The 26,206-nt window shown below is 38.9% G+C and overlaps 1 protein-coding gene across 1 annotated transcript; it reads left to right on the top strand.

The window, feature by feature from the left end:
- Nucleotides 1-991: 991 nt before the first annotated feature.
- On the top strand, nucleotides 992-25,920 carry LOC139469522 (potassium voltage-gated channel protein Shaw-like). Its single transcript, XM_071251713.1, has 2 exons — nucleotides 992-1,586; nucleotides 24,585-25,920. The coding sequence occupies exons 1-2, from the start codon at nucleotides 1,146-1,148 to the stop codon at nucleotides 25,419-25,421; spliced, it is 1,278 nt and encodes a 425-aa protein (XP_071107814.1). The 5' UTR covers nucleotides 992-1,145; the 3' UTR covers nucleotides 25,422-25,920.
- Nucleotides 25,921-26,206: the final 286 nt, after the last annotated feature.

Below are 26,206 nucleotides of genomic sequence, written 5' to 3' on the forward strand. Positions count from 1 at the left end.
GTAAATGATCGAGTCTGGACCAGACTATCCAGTGATTGACACCATGAGCATCGATCTATGCAACTGGGATACAATGACATGCATCAACTCAGACAGCGAGACTGACCTCCCCATCCCGTTAGTGGCCTCTTACGACAAGCATAGTCGCCTTATGTAAGCAAGCATGGGTTTTGAAGACCTATTCTAACCCGGACCATCATGGGTCATATACTGTTACTAGATCTGGTATCTGTACTTCCAGTACAATACTATTAGAGAGTGAGTGAGTTAAAATTTAACGGCGCATCGGCGTTATTTCAGCTATATAGCGACGAGACCAAGTTGATATATTCACAACTGAACAATACTATTACCAGATCTAATCATAGCATAAAACTCCACTGGTATAAGTGGTAACATAATATTATTTACTTCAATGCCAGCACACTAAAATTTGATCAACTCTCTTAACTTTGTGCCAACATGCCTAAGTAGCAAGCTATTTCTTTTGTCCTACACATACAGCTAACTTACTCCTCAACAGTGATAGTATACTGAGTGCCATGCCCCCAGTGCATGCTCTCTATAACGGTTAACTGAGAGCCAGGAATCGTTATATGTATGTCCCATAAGCATAATCACGTGTCTTATAGTTAGCATAGTTACACTGCGTCAGGCACATGTTTCTAAAAACGTCTGGCATGTGCACGTCATAAAGTACAACCTTGTTTTCTTAATTCTCTTTTTCGTACGTTATGTAAATAAAAACAACGGATGTGTGTACCTTCTTCCCACGCCATCAACCTCACATTTGCTAATTACGTAAAAATCACAAAATGAAAAACCACATTTATTATTTTTCACTTTGCCATACGAGAAACATTAAGACAGAACTTACGTAAAGCTACACTGGAGCTAGTCGTTGCATATTGGTCACGTGATGTGAACAGTATTCCTACAGCTGGTGAAGTATCGATTGTAAATAGAGCTCGGGAGTAGACATAAGGGTCTTCTCTGCCTATGTTCCTGATGGAATGTGAGAATACCGTCTTGTATCTACTTATAGGTACTACCTACAGTCGCCTACCCGAGATGGGATCCAAGGCTATTGCGCTTGAGCGTTGATCGACCAGCATACAATCCTCACTCAGCTCCCACCACAAGCGATGGCGACTGTAACACTGAATGTATCAGGGAAGAAGTTCACGATCGGTAAAACTATTTTAGAACGCTTTCCAGACACAATGCTTGGACGGCTAACCATCGAGAGCCCGCATTATGATCCGTCTTCTGATGAGTTCTTCTTTGACCGTAATCCTAAAATGGTTCTTCCAATGCTTGATCTGTATCGGACTGGAGAGCTTCATCTACCGTCGAATTTGTGTACATTTACCATTAAAAACGAACTCAGGTTTTGGGAGCTAAAGGAGGATCTCATTTCGGAATGTTGCTGGAAAAAGTACGTTGCTGCCGTTGAAGACATGAAGGCTGTTGATATCATCGAGAAATCATTATATGATCATCTGTCCGAAAAACCGTCTACTTTGAACGCAAAACATAAGATCTGGATGACGTTAGAGTACCCGTCGTGCACTGTGATGTCCAAGGTAATGTACACATAAATCTACTATTAACGACAAAGTAGTGTTCCATATATATGCATATTCGATGTTATTGGTGTCATGATGTAATTAAAACATTTAACTAATTTGAGAAATATCGCTACCGTTAACAATGTTTTTGATATGTTCGAGCAATGGATTATTGGGAATTTGACATGGCGACTTGATATGCTCTGGTAAGTTTCATTAGTTGAGTAACGTGATCGTTGACATAGTGTGTATGTTTAGCCTCAGTAACCCAGTGTATTAATGCCTCTTTGAATGCCTCGATAGACCCAGCAACCCCCGACTGAAAAGTCTGCACATGTCTCTGGGAAGGCCAATGAATAAAACCCCCTTGTAATCAAAGATTAATATATACCTTGTAACGTGTATATTCTTTCTGTGCAGTACAACCATGCAGACTGTGATACCCATGTCAATAACCTCAAATACTTGAGGGAGATATTTTATTGGGTTATATATAAAAGTGTAGTCAACTGAAACCAGAGTATTCGATCGATCCCCACTCCACTTGCTATTTTGGAAGAAAGGGATAGTTTCGTGTTGAATTTGTAAACGTGTACGTGCTGGTGCCATTCTAAAGAAAACGTGCAATCACGTTGATTAATCAGACAGACAGACAGACAGACAGACGGACAATTTATTTCAGTGACAGGCCACCGGCCAAGAATGATAGATCAGCCATTACTTGAGAAGAGTACATGCATATAACAATTTCATTTCTAAAACAAATATGAGGTATTTCAAAATTTGAAGGCTTTTGTCAGAACACACCCATATCATGAAGGACAAGATCACCACCTGTTTGCGTCAGCTGTGTGAATGTCATAACAGGTGGATTTTCAGTGTACTATGGCGAGAGGTACTTCCTTCTTAATAGTGGCATATCCTTCACATATAAACATCACATGGTATTCATCTTTTACAGCTTTAAAAAAACAACAACATAAATCGCAGAATCATTCATAATGGGGAGTGTAGCTGTGTCTTAAACGGAAATTATTACATTTAAACTTTGAGTGAGTGAGTGAGTGAGTATGGTTTTACGCCGCTTTTAGCAATATTCCAGCAATATCACTGCGGGGGGACACCGGAAATGAGCTTCACACATTGTACCCATGTCGGGAATCGAGCCGAGGTCTTCGACGTGACGAGCAAACGCTTTAACCACTAGGCTACCCGACCGCCCCTTTAAATTTTGAGATATATATCTAAATGTAATGTGGTATTTAAATAACGTCCTTTGTTCAACATATATTTGAACTGGACACAATACATTTTGAAGATAATCCCCTTGAAAAATATCAGTTTTGATCGCGATTACGCGATAGTCTTTTCAGGAAATCATTAAGGAATAATGTTATATAGCCGACTTCTTGTTGTCTCCAGACCAGTCCAAACCCTAAACTGAACAAAATGTTTTAATTGATGTAGCCCATGTCATTCTGTCTACCTCATCAAATGATTTTAACATTAAGATGAGGTGTGGTGAAATTGGGTTACTAGTATATAGCGACGTTATAACATTGAGAAGGCCTGACGAGGTAATCAGGGAGAGTCACAATGACATATACATATGTCTTCACATAAGGTTCGTCTTGATCTAAAATCAAGGCCCAAACATGACCTAGATTCCCTTTGGGGCATACGTATGTTTTGACAGGTGTCTAAAATGTGACTTCTCCAAGGAAGTGATGACCCAGACGAACCTGCCCGACGCTTCGTACTTGGCTGCTCACACCTGTGACACCTGGTTTGCTTTGGCATAGTTTAATTACTGGATACCGCTATTTCCGAGGTTTTTTTAAGAACAAATACGACAAATAAACCTTTATTAACTTACTACCTTACAATTCCGATGAGCACATGATAGCTTCAGATCTGCTAAAATTGATGTTTATGCAAGAGGATAGTTTAGACGATTGGCGGTTCTCTTACCTAACTATAAAGAACATATTACTACTACTACTACTACTACTACTACTACTACTACTACTACTACGACTATTACTACTACTACTACTGTTGTTGAGGGGCAAGGGCCATGAGCTTATCATGCTGATGATGAGCCTAACCATCCTGACTGTGCCAGGATCACCCAAACCCTCTTTGCTGCTTTTTTATTTTAATCTGTAAATAATGATAATGACTCTTAATGTGAGGTTCAGTTCAGTAAAATATGAGCTAGGTATTTTAGCCGTGATTCCTTGGTACTAAAGAGACTATTATGGTAATTAGGTTGTTACGTAATTGATTAAGACAATGGTGTATCATTGAAGGCAATACAACATGGTACGCGAAATCACTGGCCAGTTCAATATCACCATACAATCAGCTAAATCATGCCAAGACTTATTTTGAGACCTAGATGCGACAATTATATATTCTAAGTTGAAGCGTGTGTTTCCAGATTACATGATATACTAACCATGTGTTTGTATATAATCATAGCAAAACTAGTGTCATGATTGTTTGCCCATCCTTGGGCTTTCAGACGAAGACAAAGGACTTTGCGAAATATCTACCCATGACTCCAATTTCGATAATGCAGTACTGTTAAGACTCACTTGTCCATCATTGTACGATAAATCATTACTTTTGCAATTACCTCACGTCAAACCCTTACCCATGTATAATTCAATTCCTACTTTGATAAAGTCAAACAATTAGGAAATAGGAACGTGTGGGCATTGTCTTCAGTGTGTGTGATCAATTACTGCGAAATAATTATTATGCATGTTCTCCTCAAATCGAAGGAATTCCCCCACGGTTAGTGATTACTTCGGAACACTATAATAGATATCATGATATTACCGCATTCAATGTCATGCGACCTCTGTCATCATTAGCTACCCCGCTGGTTGAAGTTTCTTTGATATCAATCTAACACGACAGAGAATGTCTGTAATGTGTTTCGCGGCAATGAAGATTATGTATTATGTCAGAAAAGAAGCCGTGAAGTAATAGCTGTCTTATAGTGAAGGTCGTTGTGGTTTCTTTTGGTCAGATCTGGGACGGTGTGGTTGTCAAATATTGAAGTTGATCGTCACGCTGAAAGTCGGGTTCATATCCCACAAGGTGTGTCCACGGCCGTGATATTGCTGAAAAAGTGGCGAAAAGATCACTCTCTCTCATCTTGTTTTGCATCAGGGAGGGTAACAAATATGAGTTGTGAGTGGGTGAATATCGTATGGATTTTTTAGATCACATTAATCAATAAGAAAAGGCGTTGCAGCGAATTAACCGTTTGATGTATTATTGGTGATAAACGTCGCACTCAGCAATATTCCAGCTATATGACGGCGGTCTGTAAGTAATCGAGTCTGGGCCAGACAATCAAGTGATTGACAACATTAGCCTCTATCCACGCAATTGTGATCGATGACATGCATACTAGTATTTGCTTCGTCGCCTTGGCCGTCCCAGCAACAGTTTTAGCGACTTGTCCCATCTTAATGAGGAGAGGTGAAATTGGGTTTAACGTCAAGTCAAAGATTATCGCACTTATATAGCGACGTGCATGTACGTGTGTGTGTTTGTGTGGCTGCTTGTACTAGTCCGGACTGATGCCGATTTATAGTGCTAGCTCACTGAGATACCATGCCGCAGTTTTAGCCCCTTATTGCTGAGCGCCAGACAGGGTAACAACAAGTACCATCCTTTAACGTCTTTTTGGTATGACGCGGACGGGGATCGAACCCCGGACCTTCTGCTCTCCGGGCGGACGCTCTACCACTACACCACGGAGGCGGTCTCCATCTTAATTAATAAAAATTGCCATACTGATGCAGGCCGTCGAATAGACGTGTATCACACGGGTACAGTTCCTTAGTCAACTCGGCTACAAGAACCCCCAATATGAAGAGTAACAACATGTTTAACACTGTCAGGAATAACTAAACAAGATATACTCATTACCTTATTGTTAAATATGTTATGACAGAATTTGCGTTATTAATATTTGGAAATATAACAAGATTAATCTGTATTCGAATATCACCAGAACATCAAAGACGAAACGCACCCACATTTTACGACAGGACTTCTAGTCATTAGTTTTAAATATCCCATAATTGTTGAAAGCAGGTTGCCACCGCTCAGTCACATGTGGAAAATGCATTTAATGCACGATCGGCGCAACAGGCCTCAAAGCTGCACTGCGGTCTAAACAACGTGATATAATGCTACATAATAACTACACTGCTCACAAGGGAATTTCATGAATGCCGTACTGTGTTGGAATTAGTGTTTTGGACTTGATCAATACCAGCTAGCATTACTTAATAAACAACTTTCACCAGGAATTCAATATTTGCACAATAGGAATTATTATAATGTCAACTCAGTCTAATGATATAGGCAAATATTAATCAGTGTCGACACCATCATTACCGATAAAAACTTCAACTCTCTTTTCGGTGAAACAATAATGATTAGAACTAAAGCATCTCCATGTGATTGGACTGAAAAGTGTATCATATAAAAATACTAAATGTGGCTGTGGACATTCAGCGTGTGACTGACATCGGGGTGTATTACTTTAGGTGGATGTGGACATTCAGCGTGTGACTGACATCGGGATGTATTACTGTAGGTGGATGTGGACATTCAGCGTGTGACTTACATCCTCATCTATTACTTTATCATGCCTCCATGTCAGAATGATGAGATCTGATTGGTCCGCGTGATCTTGATAAATTACTGTGTATCCCGCATTCGAGGGGAATTAATTTCTCAGCGGGGTAATACATCTCTTATACCCCGCGATGAGCATGCCAGGCTGCACGTGGATTACTGAGAGGCAGAATAAATCCTTTTTTTCCCGAGTCAATGGAAGTTAGGTGACATAGCGCAAGCCAATCTCAGCTCAATCGAACAGCTGTTGTCTATCAAATTTGTTTGAATTAGTTTACAATGTCATATTAAAACATGTCGATAAGATAAATTCGTTGTAGCAGGATCACTCGGTGTACAAGGGGTTTTATGCGTCCCTAGATAAAATGGGAGGCTCGTGGTATAAAACCTAACGCCGAAGGCCTAAAACCCCATGTACCCCTCGAGATCCTGCTACCACTTATAGAAGGTGGATGTGTACATTCAGCGTGTGAATGACATCGTGATATATCGATGTAGGCGGATACGCTGATACAGGTTTTGATATAGTACATTGTGATACAGCACTGTAGGCTGGCTAGAACATGCATTCTGTTACATGGCATCTTTGATTGTGTAACTATACTGGATATAGCTACGCAGTTCTTTCAGTTCTGTTTGAATGGGAGTAATGGCAACATCAGATCACCCTAATAAACCTTGTACGTTCATACATTATATTATGCACTGATTTGAGGCAAGGTATGCAGTATTCAAAAGATCGTTGTGGCTATAACTATGTGCAAGAACGCTCGTGGCTGCGGGATATTTAACGACAAATCTTTATAGATTAATATTGATTAATGACCGAGGAAACTAATATGCGGGTATCACACACTCAAACACTCGTCCGTTATTTAAATGCACCAATACAAACACTAAATCCTATATCTAGCAATACTAAACATTTTGATCCATAACTTGCTACTGTAGTCATAATGTAACCATAATACTAGTATATATATGTAATCAGCGACAGATGATGTAAGTATACTGTATAGACTATTGTGAATATAAGAATATTCATAGCACCGGTTTTAGATTCATTCAACTGCAGATAGTTTTCTACGCGCATGCTCTGCATCTATACACAAAGAGTGTGGAATGGATGCTAATCAGCTTGTATAGTACACCAAAAGTGACCAGTGAGGCATGAAATAATGCTTGGTACTGAACCAAGCATTATTTTATACAGATATATCCACATGCATACCACTGGTTTGTCTTCCCAGATATGTATGTTCAGGGCCGGGCGTCGTGGTAGTGATGTAATATTGCTGACTCCGGTGTTAAAACATACAAACAAACAACAAGGATGTGTGTTATACTGATTTTGTGAAATACGTGGAAGCAGTATTGTCTGAGACATGAAATAGAATCAAACACACACCAGTATTATCCTACACCCACACCTGCTGATTATACCTGTAGTGAAGCAGAGGTGTCTTGTTTGGCAAACGTGTAAATCTTGACAAGATAGACACAATTTTTTATGGATAACAACTTCTTTAATACTGTAAAAGGCGACGTTTCGGTATAGATCCTTATACCGTTGTCAAGCAAGACTGAATGAGGGACATAGTGCAGAATATATATAGCAAGTGGATGATAACAACAGAGGATTAACAGTAACAACAAGGGTATACATGAGTGGGATAACATAGGTAGTACAGTATTAAAGAAGTTGTTATCCATAAAAAATTGTGTCTATCTTGTCATCCTTCAACTTCTAAGTAATGCCTATCAAACAATTTAACAGTGTAAATCTTGTTACGTTTACGTGAAGAACCGGATCTGTAGTGTGCTGAAAATCATTATCACACCCGTACTTCACAAGACCTTTTCTTTACTTCCCTATCTCAAAACATATGGACATAATTAAATCATGACACCGTCTTTACAAATAAGTGTTTGCTCGTCAAATCAAAGTCCCAGGTTCTATGCCCCTATTGGGTACAGTGTGTAGATCCCATTTCGGGCGCACAATGTGACATAAAACCGATATCACTCGCTGACTGTTATGTACGGCAGTGCCATGCTGTAATGGAAACTCCTCTATTTGGCATTGGTCGATAACTGAAAGCTTAGATACAAACGCATTATTCTCAGAAACATAAAATCGAAAGTTGTGATCGAAGTGATATGAAAAAGATGTGCATAAAATGTAAATTTAACACGCACAGGCTACATAACTGAGGGCACTTGTTGATGGTAGTGGTACATATCGATACATAGTACATGCAAACGTTCAATATTCAATAAATAAAGTTTGATTTAGATTTTGCGAGACCAGCACATGCACTTCAAAGGACGTATCTGTGTACATGTGTGCTCTCCTTCCTAGTCAGTGGTGTGAGTGTGTTCATAAAATACCGGGGCGGTCGGGTAGCCTAGTGGTTAAAGCGTTAGCTCGTCACGCCGAAGACCCGGGTTCGATTCCCGACATGGGTACAATGTGTGAAGCCCATTTCTGGTGTTCCCCGCCGTGATATTGCTGGAATATTGCTAAAAGCGGCGTAAAACCATACTCACTCACTCACTCATACAATACCATTTTTTGTCCGTTACGAGGTTTTGGTAAAAACAGTTTGCCTATATCTTTGTAATCTACATTGATATCCTGTGCAAATATCGTTGAGACATTTAATTCCATTTATCAAAGACGTTAAGAAAGCTCAACAAACATTTTCAAATGTAAGCATCGGCGATCTGAGTTCACGTTAATGGTTTCTGTATTATTACCCCATTATAGATCCTTTCCGGAACGGAGATAAAAGCCGAAAAACTTATCCATCGCCACAAGAAATATCTGCTAATATCAGAATCGCTTGTAAGACTCCGACTGTATCATAGCCATGTGTTTATGAATTGCTATCAAACAGATGATACCAGATGTTCGCGAACAGGTGATCATATCCTGCCCTACCGGTGGCACCCGTCACAAACACATGAAAAGGCAAGCCAATTGTTAACCTGAAAAAACTCGGGAACATATGGTACAAATCAGGAAAAAGGGAATTACATCGCAAATATTGTTTTTCTCATATTTTTTCCACACAATATGTGGAACTAAGAGTTTATCATGAACAGATGTATTCTATAAAACCACCTGGGTTGGCCGGGTACTTTCCACAAGGAGGGGTATTCAACCTTCCAATATCAGAATACCAGTTTTTCCTCATTCAAATCAGAACACATCCATCCATCGAATGTATGTTCTCGTGAACATAAAGATGAGTTCAAACAACGGTTGTAAAAGATTTTCGGATAGATCACAGTTTGTAGTTTTTCCGGAAGTCACAGATCATTTGTATTATTTAGAAATATCTATACCACTGACTTATACACGTATCAACTGGTACTGTTTTAGTAAAAGCGGCAAAACCTTATCAACAATCATAAACAAACGCTTCCGTTTATATCCTAAACATGTCTTTATTCAACATCTCTGCTAAAACCAGATTCCGATTAAAAAGATGTCATACAGATGTGTTTATGAATCGCTATCTAATGGTGATAATACCAGGTGTACGCGAAAAGATGAGCATATCCGTACTCATATGTGACATCCATCACAAACACATGCAAAGGCAAGTCACTGAAACCATAGGGGAACATATGTTAAAAGTCAAAATTGGGAATTGCATCATTTTAGTCGCTGATGTTTCAAATTGAAATCCACATGTCAATCTTAAAACCGTTTGAAAGCTTACTAAAGACCTTGTACGCTGTAACCCTGATCAAACAACTTTTGAGCAAGAGTCTTTTGGTGTTCTTTAAAATCTTCGTAGAAAGAGCATGCTCAATTGTATCTCATCAAAAAGCTGGAGCTGTTGGAATATTGCTCGACATAAAAGAAAAGGTGACGTCATCTCTCTTGGCATTCAGACTCATGGCTACATTATAGTCATTCATGCTTGGATCTTGGTATGAATAAAAGGAGGGGTTCCACTTGTCCCACCAAAAGGTCAAGTACGTCTCAGGGGGTATCTGTAGGGAAATGCATACTAGTATTCAATGTATTACATGTCTGTTTTGTTACTCTTTGTGATTTGTGTTTAACGCCGCTTTGAACCATATTTCATTAAAATCAAGGCATGCCAGCTGACTGTGGAGGTAAAGCCGGAAGTGGTACAGGTCTTAGACGTTTACACAGCCTTGGTGCTGTTAACAATATACGTCATGCGTTATGGAATTAGAAACCGGGTTCTGGGATGATCTAAAGGTTGCAAATCCTCAAGGATTAAGCCTTTCACAGCTGAGCATCCTATGTCTTCTATGATACAAGCAGATCTAGACATATGGCATTGCATGGAATCAGCTCACCAGCGGGTTTATCGATCAATGTGTCTTTGAATATATGTATATCTGTATAAATGGATCGATCACTTTTTGTATCCTTCCATTTCCCAATCAGTGTATCTGTTTGTCGATCGCTGTACCCATCGACATCTTTGTCTATTATTTTATTGTTTATGTGTTACTTAACGCCGCACTCAGCAATATTCCAGCTATATGACGGCGGTCTGTACATAATCGAGTCTAGACCGGACAATCTAGTGATTGACATCATGAGCATCGATCCACGCAATTGGGATATGATGACATGCATCAACCATGTCAGCGAACCTGACAACCCGACCCCATTAGTCGCCTTTTACGACAAGCATAGTCGCCTTTTCCGGCAAGCATGGGCTGAAGACCTATTCTACCCCGGATCTTCAAGGTTCTCTCTATTATCTACTCTGGGTCAGAGGAGGTACCCATTAGTTCACGCTTGTCGTTGGAACCGACTAAAATGGGGATTGGCTGAAACCTGTGTGACGTTGATGGTTGTGTCACATCGTACCTATGTCGTTGCTCATGTCACTGGTTGCCTGGTTCCGGTTCTCTTGCTTCCATTCCGCTGGAACATTGTAGACTGCGGCGTTAAACAACATTCACTTATACACTGTCTGTCTGTCTATTCATCTATCGACAGAGACAGCTACGGTCTGAGCTATTTCTTGTTATAAATCTTCTTAAATGTTGGAGTGAACCATCGGTCCATATAAGCCTACCAATAGTACAGTTGTAAACGCGATAACTTTACCCTGACAACGACATATATATCTTCTTTGATCGGCATTAGAATTCGGAAGAAATTCTTATCCTTAGTTACTCCAATATAACTTGCTTGATAACGGTGTTAGAACCAACACCGAAACGTCGCTCCTAATTACAGAAGTTTTTCATCCATAAATTCTTATCCTTACTTACTATATATATTGTCAATGCGAGAGTCATATAATCAGGGTCAAGATTATCAAGATTATCCACCGAAAACAAATTAAAATTTGACGTAAAGGTCAAAATGGCTGTGATATATATATGTATACACACAAACCGATCTTATTTTATCTATATTTATGTGGCATTAATTATTAAACTGTTTTAATGGTTACATGATTACACTTTTCAAAGACACATGTTGGCCTTAACTCCAGGTATACTACTCAGACAAGCATGGAAGGATACTCATCCTCGGTGTGACCCTATTCACAAACAAGATATAATCAGTCATTCTGACAATGACAATGCCCACATGTAAATGCATTTCAGTTCGATTCGTCAATTACGAGAACTTGTACGATTCTGGCCAAGGCTTCCATCTATAGTGATCTGTCCATCCATTAAATCTATGTAATTATCTAATTATCTCCATAAATATAACAATTGTACAATACGTTGTAACATGAACCGATGCTAGTCATCCATCTAACATGCCAAATGTATATAAAGTGAATATGAATCGTTTGTTAAGTAATACAATACACCTACTACAGACAAACCTTTGATGCAACACATTTATCGAGCATATTTCACACGATTGCAAATGCAGTTACTTCCAACTCTAACGCAACTCTGCCACTGAAATCAACTTAAACAATTATATAGTCCCTCAAAATTATGTTGCCCTTAGCCATAATGCCTTTTGCAGATGTGACATACAGTTTGTGTGTTTCATGGCACGTCAGCCGCAGTCCTGTACCCGTCGCCATAAGTAACTCTGAGGTAGAAAAAGAATCAAAATACCGTCAGCCTGAATTCGAATGTTGATTGACTTTTATTCCCAGCCTATTTGTGCGCTCAAGTCATGACTTGTGCTTCTCCCAGAACCAAGACGGGATAGAGTGTACAGAGTACCGGTACTCGCGTGTGTTCCGATATTGAATTAATACTCAACATATCTTTGCATTGTCTCATTGCAAGGTTTGCCTCTCAGGTGAACGTCACCGTGTCATAAATGCTTTGAATGACGGAGATTTCGCACAAAAGCCTTGCTGGGGTAACACGGCTCATTTATTCCTAACGTGCTGCATGAATGCAGTGTGTGGTACATTGTTCCTACATGCTTTGTGGTGGAGGATGTGTGAGTTGGAAGTCGGCTCGGAGCGCCAGCTGTGGAGGTCGTAAAATTGCCGTAAGCAGGGTTCAGTGTGGTTGTCTTTCTGTGACTCTACGATACGGATAGTGCATCAATAATATTAGCATAAATGTCGTACTCGTGATATATAATTCACAGGACGGCAAGAACATTCAATGGTTGTATTAATAGACGCGTGAAAGAATTATGGAAATACGTAAATGATAGAATGCAATATTTTAGCAATAACAATTGTATAATAAACTAATCAATGTACTGATAAAGTATTCATGATGAAATATATAGATGGATAGATAGAAGAATGAATGAATAAATACACACTGAAGGAAATGGATTAAAAAAGTTAAACAAGAAAATACACAAAAAGTAAACAAACACAAAAACACATTTACTTTAACAAACATTAACTTCCTGTAAATAAAGCTGACTCAGCCTTAACACTGCTGGCAACTAGTGAAGAGATATGATGTTGTATAAGAATAGCAAACACTGTCATCATATTTCATCTTGAGAAAATAAACACCATTTGCGTTCAACAGAGTGGATTGAGATCATAGGTTAAGTTTGACTGACGTACATTAAGATACGCCGATATCATTAAATAATACTGTAACTCATTCTTTTTTGACAGGCTGTAATAAAATATTGTAAGCCATGATGAAGCACAGAAGCGTCATTCTTTAACCTTTGAATACATTAATACATTATGCTGGATTTCAACACCTGTACGAGTAAATGATGGAAAATATGTACAGCATTTCTTGATTTATTACCTGTATTGCAAACGTGTAAAGTAAATATGCGAAAGTTATCGTGGTGAGATTGTATGTTAAATACACCTCCTGGTTTGTTCGTACTGATGGCTGTCACGGAGCTGTGCTATAGAGACCAGGGTTTCATTAAATAAGAATATAGAGGATACTAGTATTTCACTTGACACATGAAATATCCTATTTATTATATACTTTTGGGGTAGTTGTCAACCGGAAATTTAATGATTTCATTACAAATGTAAAACCTTGAAACGTAAAGTCCCCCCTCCTAGCACACGGGAACGGTTCACCACCCCTTGTATTTTCGACTATAAATAGTGTTTCGTGTTTGCGAAATCTTAAAACATGCCATACATATAGATATGATTATATACAAAATCAACTTTAACCAAAAATGGCGCTTTGCGAAACGAACAGTCTCGATTGACAAGTTAAATGAAAAATTTAGAGTTTATTTCGAAACTTTTTTCAAGAGAATAACAAAAGGCAAGAAGCGATAATAACTCCATAAATGACCTTCTGTCAATATCTTGCCTTGTCAATGTGAAACTAACGTGAAAAGGACGTCAACAGTTTGTGTACAGGCCAGACACTTGCGATAAAGGGAGACACATTGAGGGGAGGTAATTCTTGTATGACAATAGTTCGTCAAAGTGTTATCTTAACAGCAGTGAAATAATAAGTATTATGTTCCTGCAATGAAAATATCACTCTCCTCAACTTCGGAAAACTCTTTCACACTGAAGTACATAATGAAAAGTATTTATAGGAAACGTAGTAAAAAAATCACAGTTTTATCATTATCAGCTAAATGTGACACAGATAGGCAATTTAAAGGATCAAGACCCCAATTGACACTGACAATGATCACTGATTAATTAACCAGAACAAATATACAAGCTGATTAGCTAAGCAACTATATAACAATTATTACAAACAATACCTAAATCAACACTCTTATCAAGACAATCGACAAGAGGTTGAAGCTCATGTTCAAATATATTTATATGTTATACCATACACAAGAGAAAGAAGTATTAGTGATTGAGAACATTTGGTATATTCTTACACAAATCCCACAACTTGTATAAAGGTAATGTTTGAATAAGATTTGTGTTGTACCGGGAGCAGATTAAAGAAAGGAGGAGTTTTTTTAAGACAATGTTGTTGTTGTCCACTACTGCTCATTGTCTCAACATATTGATAATCCCTCATAGCAGGGGAGTGGACCAGTCCATTCATTAATTAGGTGTGACCAGCATGGCCCAATTAATTAGTGAGCTAATTTTAACTGGTTTTTTTGGAGGTCTGCATTTACGTTATGGGAGGGAACCCAGCCAATAGACGGCTGTGACCAATTAACACCTATGAGTTAATTAACTCAACACTCTAATGAGCGAATAACCTCAGCTTGCTTAGATAGGGAGAAATAAGCTCTGATGACCTTTCCCTAAAATATGCGAAAACGCATGAATAACAATATAGCCTTTAAAGACTGAAGTCCAGGATATTCATAGCACGTGTTCAACACTACCAGTGGTCAGCTTCGGTGGCCGAGTGGGTTAGATCGCTGACTGGGCTGGCTAAGCGGTGCCTCACTCTCAGAGTGTTGGTTCGAATTCCGGATGGGACTCAACCAAAAAAAGTACTAGAATTTGTACTTAACTTAGTGTTATCCCTCATTTAACATTTGTTACATTTGATCACTTATAAATGGCATTGTGTATTCATAACAGAAATGTGTTTTAAAAAATACGGAAAACCCGAAGACTAAACGAACTACTAAAGCAGTGGGTGAGTGTGAGTGAGTTAATGCTTTACGTCTTAACTCACTCACACTCACCCACTGCTTTACTACTAAAGCAATGTGGCTGGTGCTGATACCAAAATACAGGGCAAAACATAAGATACCTCAATGTACCAATAAACATTTCAAACAGTTATTTACAATGAGTAAGGTGGCAAAAATGACCATAACCACATGGAAAAATATCCACATAGTACCAGATGATGCCGCTACTGTGCGAAGATTAAAGTTACTAAGCATCGTCCATACACGGATACGCTTGTATACATATGAAATAACATCAAATCAATGCATAATAAAAGTATGAGTTTAAACTGCAAGGGAATAAAATTTAGGGACAACAAATTCTCTAACAATACGCTAACGAACATTAACACGCCGAACTACGCCGGACGTTGCCGAATGCCGGACAACGGTGAGGAGGCACTACGGTCACTGGGCCGTGACGGACTTGACAGATAGGACCCTGTGACAACGGTGTTGATGTCGAAGGTGTGTTTGTAGCATGAATTTGGGTTCCTCAAAAATCGGATTAGTCCAATCGATTTTAAGAGGATTTTAAGATGATTTCGAGAGAGCCTGTCTCGTCTCTTCGTGGAATGTGTATTATCAGCAGAAAGGCATTCCGGTATTTCCTTTTGGGGACAAGGAATAATTGGCTATGGGTTCAAAATTATAATTATTGTTTCGAGCTTTAAATGGAATATGCATAAGCATGTCGAAGATGGTATCTTTATGAACATGTCACGAGCAAAATATTGATGCTTCCTTTTCTCTCGGGAAATATCTGAATTAAAAACAGTTTTCGGTTATATATTATCGACTGCATAACGAGTAATTGCCATAACAACAGACACAATTGTCCAAATCCAAATAGGATAGATGCACATGAGAGCTATCGTGATGAAGAGACGGTATATGCCCCCGTGTTCCGTGGCAGAGCAGGTCTCATCATGCTTGTCACATAGCTGAAAGCAGGATCTCGAGATTTGTTCAGGATAATTTGATGTCGTTTCTCTTTCTATCTAAATCGACTTTATTCTTGCTAACGATATTGTGATATTGCTATAAATAACATTAATTCAGTTTTTCATTTTTGTACCTGTATGTTTCAATTAAAATGAAACATAAACGCACCACTCTCTTAATTTTAAATTTCCTTTACTGTCAAATTTATTGTAAAAAAGGTCACAGCTGAATTTCAAATTCTGATTTTTTATTAAATCATTTTTAATGAATTCAGCACGGAAACAGATTTGCATGAGCCAGGATACAAGCCACATGCATGCAGGCAGGTATATGTCCACACGCCTTGCGCGAAGGACGGACCATGGCGCGCATTTCCATTTTCTGATAATTCTTCCTGATCCTGATGTATCCTTGGGCCAGCAGCAGCTGATTAGTTTGTTAATGTGTTGTTTGTGTAGTGGTTATGGGCGTCGTTTTCCATGATATAGAATTCTGCAAATTGTCTTTAATGCCGGTTTGCCTAACGATCTAACGTGTTAACCATATACTTATCCTACACGCCTCACGCTGCCTTGGAACTAATTGGACGGATACACTTTTAACGAGGTGTCATCGTTATTGGGCCTCAGACAACCTTGGCTACTTTTATAATTGACAGCAATGTTAACATAATTGCACCCTCGATACCTTTAATGTTTTGCTCTCACATGCAATGTTCATTCCAATGGATACATTATATAGAACGTGTCTAAGCCATCGCGTAATATCCAGGACGCTTTAGTTGTTTGTTTGTTTGTTGTTTAACGCCGTACTCGGCAATATTCCAGCTATATAACGGCGGTCTGTCAATAATCGACTCTGGACCGGACAATCCAGTGATTGACATCATGAGCATCGATCCACGCAACTGGGATACGATGCATCAACCAAGTCAGCGAACCTGGCCACCCGATCCCGTTAGTCGCCTCTTACAACAAGCACCGGTTGCTGAAGACCTATTCTACCCCGGATATTCACGGGTACCAGGACGCTTTAACTTATAAACAGACCTTACACGTTGCCACGATTGAAGTACCCTGTTGTATTGGTACCAATCGTGCAGATATATATGCATCCCGATGGGACGGTCAGATAGTATTGCTGAGGCTCATGGACGTAAAAGACAAATGGTTCTGTTGTTATTCAGTTACTGATTACAAATTACTGAAGTTACTGATTATTGTAATCATTACAAATTGAATGTTTTTCTCCAGATGATGTAATCGCAGGAGAACCTTCAGTGACTGATTACATTTGACGGTATTATTATCATGTAGTGGGGTTTTAAAAAAGAGTACAGCATGGTGCTGGGGGGAGAGGCTGGTGATTCCGGATGCTTCCATTGTTCAGACTTAATTTTGGTTTCTGGTTGTAAGTGATGAATCCAGGTCTCATCCATGGTTACAAATCGGGATCTGCTTCAAAACGGAATAAATTGTCACGGGACGTCAGGAATCTGACACGTTTTTGATCCACTGTCAAGAGCTTTGGCACCCATCTTGCAGAGACCATGTCAGCATGTATCTGTGTTGTGGTTAGCCCTTTCAGTTGCAGGTACTTGATGACTGCCCTATAGCCAGTTTTGTCCATTTCTGGTGATTTAAATGGGAAGGTTCACAAGATGGTCTGGTACAAAGACAATAATAACACTACAGTTGCAGTTCTTATGTCTATGATTCATTAAATGATTGCACTTGTTGGTGACAAAAGTTTGTTTCAATCCGATTGAGATATCCCACTTAGAACTTTTCAGCCAGCCCTCGTAGATCACTATAATAGTGATGATGCCAGGTCTTTTCGAAAAAGTCAGCGTATCTGGACCCATTTTGGCCGCCGTCACATTATACATGAAACTGAACTCTTGGTGAAATTGATTTTTTGTTATTTTGCCACTCCGTTAATATTAATCGGTTCAGACAAGCAAACAGATCAGCAAAGGAACACAATTGGTGCATATTGTTTGCCAAGTGTCTTGCATCTAAATGTAACATGGATGGTACCTACAATATTGGAGTAGATCTCGCATTTCATATACTGTTTTCTCCGTAAACATGTTTGTGACATTTTGAAGACAAGGATGTGAGTATACAGGTATTTATGGCCACCAGCTTTTGTGACAAATGCCCTAAATGGATCATATTTTCCTTTACGTTTTTTCGTGTGGGACAGGTTTGTTTAGAGTGTAAACATCCTATGTTTTGACAGCATTGACATCTCCCTTTTCTGAGATTGCATCATTTCCCATATTCTGCGATTTCAATAATTCAAGCAAATATTTTGTGTATTTGAGAAACCTATTGGAACATATTCCACTTCTCTCAAAAAAGATGAAGAGAGTCCTCCATTGATTGTATTAAAGAGTATGGCTGGAATATACCTAGAGGGTAACACGTCAAGAACGGCCGTCGGAGTGGGTCCAGCCAAGGCTATTTGGTGTGGTTTTTGACAATCTTTTATCTGATATTACGGATTAGCAGTTCAAGTAACATGAGTTATAAGACATTCATAATAACGTGCAATGTGTGCACTTTACGAACACGTTTTATATACAATATATCGAAGGTAGTTACTCAGTTACCCCCTAAACGATAACGAGTGAGTGAGTGAGTGAGTGAGTTAATATTTAAAGTCACAGCGGCAATATTTCAGCCATATTAAACGATAACGAAAAAATCGAGGGAATTATATTTAAAGGTACAATGGCAATAGTAATACAAGGAAACAGGACCTCAATCTGAACCTCGTCACGTCAACAAACGTGAAATGACTGGATTATTGCTAACACGGTGTACACTATACTCACTCGCTCTAGCTAATAAAGAAGTATTTACGTAAGTATAACTGACATATAATTATTAACGTCCTAACACATGGGAGCAAAAGACAATAGTCTTCATCTTTCCATTGTTCACTTAGGTCCGGGCATAGGCTCCAATTATGAACATTTTATGATAAAGTTATTGCCTGAACTGAACGTTATAAAACTCTAGCCTCTGCATTCGTTACAGTTTTCAGTAGGCAGTGTCTTTACATATTCCTGACTTTCTAACGTGCAGCAAACAAACGTTAAGTCATATTTCTGTTGTGTATAAATGTTCAAGAAACATTGACGGAAATTAAGTTCACTGAGATCATTGTTGGATAAGTATACAACTGAACAAAATATACGGTACGTCAGTTAGAAGTAACACCCTTTATATACAGTCAACTTCTTTTGTTACCCACGTTTGACTAAATAGACACTTTGATCCTCGTAGCTAATGCACCTGCAATTTGGGCAAAATTGTTTGATCACTTTGTCAAATGATTACTAGTATTGTGCTGCGCGTATATGATATAAAAGGGCAGCAGATCACACAAAACAATTTTGTCAGGTTTCCGTTTCCTTGGTCCAATACGTGAAAGATTCAGATTTGCTTACGATTTTGTTTGGCTGTGCAAATGTAAAACAAACAGCAACTGAACATCCCATATGCATCATTGTTGGAGATATGTATCGCGACTGTTCCCTAAGACAACATTGTTATGGATGAGCAACTTCTTTATTACAATTGGGCGAGGTTTCGGTGTAGATTCTAACACCGTTATCAAGCAAATGATGACCCAGTTACTTTTCTGGAGTTCCTGGTGACTGTTCCCTGTTTTCGAACTTAATATGTGGCACATTAAAAACTGTTCCGTTCCCAAACGCTATCTGTTTTGTCAGGTGGTATTTGCAATCAACATATCCACATGTTTCGCAAAAGATAGGAAACATTCTTATATGATAACACCTGAATGCATTTTATGATTTCACATATCACTGAATACCATCAGAACACTAAAAGCGCTCGAAACGTCGTCTGAAACAACCACAGGCTAACACTATAAACACAAATGCGTCCATGTGTATGTTTTTACCAGAAGAAGTGGTAGCTGACTTGCTTAGGACTAATGCGTAATGCATAGAAAGACTACATCATTATTGTTGTATACATCCATTCTATTTCATGGTTGATATGATCATATAAACTGACGAACAAAAGAAAGCATGCTCTTGAAAATTGGATTTGATAAAAAAATTACAAACGTAATCAAAACGATACTAGGCTGCTACATCACTGCAATCTCAGGTTCCAAAACACAACTATAACATCTGAATCAAATACACCACCAGCGAGTAACCATTTCTTGTTTGTTTTATTTTTAGTCACCATCAAATATATGTGTACACTGTTTTTAGTCGGCAGTTTATTTATTTCTACAGCAGCTGTAAATGTCTCAACATGCAGAAGTAAATATATACTTATATACAATGAGTGAGTGAGTGAGTGAGTTATGGTTTATAGTCACATCGGCAATATTTCAGCCATATCGTGACTAAATCAAGTTATAAAGTCATGAAACACAAAAAAATGAACCATAAAACCTGTCGACAAAGGACAGTACAATAACTAGAGTATCACAGATTTTTATATACAATGATCACCTGATGTTTACAAAACAAAATAAATTAATGAGACAAAAGGTCTTGTTGGTACAAACATGACAATGGTTGATACAGATACTATAACACTAATGGGTTACAATTTCTGTTGTCATGTAAATGCCAAGTATCTGAATTTAAGATGTTCCTTAATGTAAACGGAAGCTTGTGAAAAGGTACTTGTAAGCGTTTGCCTGAAATCACAACATTAAGGGTTACCTGTTCATGAGATATACTCGTACTCATTGTTACTTACAGTGGCGTTGCCTGCCAGTAAACATGATGGTTTGTTGTCTTGCCTCAACATCAAGACAACATTTTACACAATTTCCTTCTTGTAATATATCTATTTCCATCATTGATCTTTGAATCTATTGATACTAATCTAACAAAAATATGTGTGCTTAATACACAAAGTAGTGTACATGTTCTAGGAAAATAACATCATAATATGTTATCATTCGTAAGATCAATCTTTTGTCATAAAAAGTACATTGCAAAACACATACCTGGTTTCAGAAGACAGAGCGACACGCCCTCGAAGGGGTTGGTGTAACAACTCAATTAACAATCTCAATATCGGGTGTGTCCACCATTTGCGTAGACACAGGCGAGGCAGCGGGAATGCATCGAAGACATCCTGGGGGATATTGTTTTGAATGTCAACCAATGAATTAGCGATTCCGGCCTATTCTGACCCTGTCGCAGGCGTCATTTCCATCTCCCCCCAGACATGTTCTATAGGGAGAGGTATAACAGCAGTACAACAATGGTATGCTGACTCAAAAAGTCAAGTGCACTTTTACAATGTTATGTTAAGCAATTTATTTATTATTAATAAACAGAATATCAGTAGAAAAACAGGCTCATTACATGATATGTATCGTATGTTCTTCGCAGTTACATGGATAGTATTATTGTTATGTTGCATTTGCACTTTAACTGATAGGGTACATGTTAGTTTCGTTCTTTGAAGATTTACAAATCTAATTTTTAATCATTAATGTCCAAAGAAGGATTTTCATTAACGGTGGTAACCATAATTTGTTCCAAGCACCTACGGTATTCGGTAATAACATCAGCAGTTTAAATCATAAGTCCCAAGCACGAGACTCTGATGGCACACAAGTTCAGTAGCGTGTATGGTCACCATTTGCGTTGACAACTGCCACACAACGCCTCCGCATGGACCTTGTGATACTTGTGAACACATGATTGGGAAGACGACGCCATTGTTGCTGCAAAATGGTGCCAAGATCTTGCAAATTCTGTGGTTGGTTCTGGAGAGTGCTCAGACTTCTGCCAAGAGCATCCCAGACGTGTTCGATGGGATTGTGCTTGAAGGTGAGCAGTTCTCAGACGGGTTCGAACAGTTTGCGCACTCAGTCTACCCCTAAACAGTTCATATCAGGTTGATGTAGCCGTCAAAAATCGGTTACGGAGGTGACGTAAGACGTCACACGTGGTCGACCTGGCCGCGGGAGATCAGCGGTTGTACCCGTTTGCTGTAGACGCGTCTGTAAATCCCAAACAGTCCGTCGACTACAACCCATCGTCCTTGCGACTTCAGCTATGGACGTTCCCGTCTTCAACATGCCGATGGCACGTTCACGTTGCACATTTGAAAGGCGTGGCATGACAAATGGCCGTAAAGACTTTTGTTTTACTTTTTTTGTTAATGACTGCCAACAAGTATGGCTGAAAACACGTGCGGTATTATAGCCACGTGACCAGTTGCACGTGAAAATCCACTTTTGCCACTATAGTGCTGTGCACATGATTTTGATCGATTTACCTGCACAAAAACGGGTGTTATCTGACGACAATACGTGGCCACTACTGTTTAAACACACAATAAGGACCCACAATGATAACTGGTCGAAATGTTTAAATTTTAGGATTGTGAAGTTCTTAATTTGGTTCAGTATAGTTCACATAATATATCTTCAACATGTTCAACTCATGACATGCTCTTAAAGTTTATCTACCCATGGACATGGGGAAGCAGAGCAGGGTTTAAGTTTTGTAATTATTGTCTCGTCCTTTATATTCTTGTAGTCTATATTCTAATTATGTTGCTCAAGTATCCTTTCCATCATCAAAACTATCTCTGATAAAAGTACTTAGTCCATTATACGATTCCGATTTTATCATGAACATGTGTGCATGAATCACTATGAGAGTTTTGACACCGGGTGTTCGCGAAAAGGTGAGCACATCCTAACCCAACGGTGGCACCCGTCCCAAATATATGCACAGGCCCGTCAAATGTTCACCTGAATAAACACGGCAACATGAAATAGATAAATTATGGTACAAGGCACGATACGGACTTGCATCGGACATAATTTTGGTCACTAGCATCAAATTTGGAAATGTGCTCCACGTGCATGTGTACAATATAGCATTTCGAAAGTTTTGGTAAGGCCGTGAATTTTGTAACCCAGATCTTTTATGATGATCTTTGAAATCTTCGAAGGAAGAGCATGTTCGATTTTACCTCAAGTTGTTGAATGCTGACACTCTAAAGGCTGGACCTCTGGAATATTGTTCAATATATAAGGGAAACTGACTATGGGAAAGTTGAAGTCATTTATTTCTAGTTTAGGTAGGTACATTGGCTATTGGGTCATTATTGAAAGATATATGGTCGATATACCCGAACATTAAGAACAACGTCCTGGCCAAATTCCTATGTTTTGATTTTGGGAATACGAGTACAAATTCTGTTTCATATTGCATAAAGAAACAGATCAGCAGGAATTGGTGATGTTAAAGCCCACTTCTTGCCTACATGTCTTATTCCAAATTGGTACATGGATGTTAAACATAGTGACTAGCAAAATGGATATTTCTTGAAAAACGCCCTTTGCAATATTAGTCATAACTGTAAGTAATTTTCCTTATCGTCGGAATGGCTTGTTTTCAATTGAAAAGTATCAGCATACATAAGGCCTACATACATATATATATATAACCCAACGTAGGCAACGTATATATATTGTCAATGCAAGAGAATAATTAGGATGAAGATTATCCCCCGAAGCAGATTGAAATTTGACGTAGGGTCAAAATAGATGTGAAAATTATATGAAGGACCAATAAAATCAATAACGACATCAGACGTTCTTGAGAAGGGTGCCGGTACATTCGCACGACAAGCACAAAAAGTATGTGTTTTGCATGACGCCGCGCAGCAGCTCTCCTGCCATGCGACGGTGGCCTGTAAACAGACCACACAATCAAATTATCGATGAACCAGAAATGTTATTAAAAATCATGAAACCATGAAACGTTTTGGCATTTTCTATTATGTCTTCTGGATCACAATCTTAAATGATAATAGAATATATAAATATATATATATATATATATATATATATATATATATATATATATATATATATATATATATATATATATATATAAATATATATATATTCTATTATCACACACACACACGCACGCACGCACGCACGCACGCACGCTCGCGTTGGTGAATGTATTTACTTGCCCATATTTGTAATATTATTAGCCATATGGATGGAGAGATCTGTGAGATGACGAAAGTCCACGCGAAGCAGATTAAATGGCATTACAGAATATGATGTTCTAACATTCCTGACGTTATACGGATACCATGAGACGGTTCTTCATAATACGCCGATGTTTTTCGTCCGCAATCACTAACCATGAAGAGACAATTACAATTCGTTGTGTGAAATACAGATTCTTACTTGACTCGTGTCGTAAAAAAAATGTTTGATACACACATATAGAACATTCTTATCGAGGAGGAGGTAGAGAATTCAGTATGACATTACATAATATGCTATCTTTGTTTCAGTTGTGGTTCAGCCTCTATATGATAATGGTGACAGTGGCCGTCGTCACCGCCTGTCTTAGCATGTCCCCGGAAATGCGCATCCCCATGGAACATCTAGATCCGAACTGGAACAGCTCCTCCGTCTTGGACATGCTCCTGAACACGGAAATGAACACCGAAATCTACGTCATTGACCTCATTTGTCTTCTCTTCTTTACCTTTGAACTTTTAGTCCGGTTTCTGCTTAGTCCTTCGAAGCGATCGTTCTTCAAGTGTCTTCTCAACGCTATGGACATCCTATTAACATTCGTAATGTGGTGCTCAGTTATACTGGATCACGTGCCGGCTATTGAGCATGCGCAAGTTGGCCACACCGTCCTGAGGGCGTTGTTTTGTCTGAACATTCTCAGAGTGTTCCACTTAGGTAAAACATCGAAAGGAGTCAAGTTACTATTGTTCACGCTGTCCGCGAGTATGGAAGCTTTCGGTCTCCTACTGGTTTCCATGACAATGGCTGTCGTTATTTACGCAACTCTTGTTTACTTCGCGGAATTTGCGACGAACTCGGACGCGTTCGAGAACATCCCGATTGCGGTGTGGTGGGCAGTCGTTACGATGACAACTGTAGGATATGGCGATTACTACCCCAAGTCATGGACGGGGTACATTGTGGGTATTATGTGTGCATTGTCTGGCATCTTACTGCTAGCTTTACCCATCGCTATCATTGCATCGAATTTTAACACTTTTTACTCTAACCTATCGTCAGCTGAGCAAAGGCTTCGTCGTAAAAGACTACAACACTCTGAAGGGCGGACTGATGACAAAGAAAAGTACTTAGACGGACAACACAAGTGACCACAGTCTCACACACACCAATGTGTTATAATGGTACAAGTGTTCTTTTTGTCTGTTTGTTTGTTGTTTAACACTGCACCTACCAATATTCCAGCTATATGGCGGCGGCCTCTACATAATCGAGTGCGGATCAGATAATTATAATTGACATTATGAGCAACGATCCACGCAGTCGGGGTAAGATGACAGGCCATGAATCAAGTGACCAGCATCCTGTGGATCTGTTTTAACCAGGAATGTTCATGAGGCTTGTTTTGATGATCAAGGAGGCATTAAAAGCATAGGCTTTGCATGTATACAAACAATCTACAGCGTTTACTGAGTCCGTGTATCGCAAGTATACAACACGTTACAGCATTTACTAGTTCAGGTATTGCAAATGTTCACCACTCTTAATAACTTTTACTGAGTTAAGGTTTTGCAAGTGTACAACACTCTACAGCGTTTACTGAGTTTATGTTTTACAAGTGAACACCTGTCTAAAGGTTTTACTGAGTTCAGGTTTTGAATGTGTACAACAGTCTAATGCTCTACTGAGTTCACGTTTTGCAAGTGTGCACCTAACTAAGTTCGGCTTTTGCGAGTGTTCAGCACCGAGAACAGAGTAGTTTCTCTTTGAGAAGAAAGTCGGCTATTTGTATATGTTTGAAGAGAACCCAAATGTTTAGGCGAACTTATTTAAAACAAAGAACGATTTTCGGACAGTTTGATTGAAACATTGAAACATGGGGTCGCCTTGCATTCTGTGCTTGTTTATTAACCACTTAGCTATGAACACAGTTACC

This window comes from Haliotis cracherodii, unplaced genomic scaffold, assembly GCF_022045235.1.
Source record: "Haliotis cracherodii isolate W230 unplaced genomic scaffold, xgHalCrac1.p SCAF_2, whole genome shotgun sequence".
Lineage (NCBI taxonomy): Eukaryota > Metazoa > Mollusca > Gastropoda > Lepetellida > Haliotidae > Haliotis > Haliotis cracherodii.

Excerpts from the sequence above, each read along its gene's own strand:
- LOC139469522 (XM_071251713.1), top strand. The coding sequence starts at position 1,146 with ATGGCGACTGTAACACTGAATGTATCAGGGAAGAAGTTCACGATCGGT. Across the intron at positions 1,587-24,584 it reads CGTGCACTGTGATGTCCAAG|TTGTGGTTCAGCCTCTATAT; the intron begins GTAATGTACACA and ends TCTTTGTTTCAG.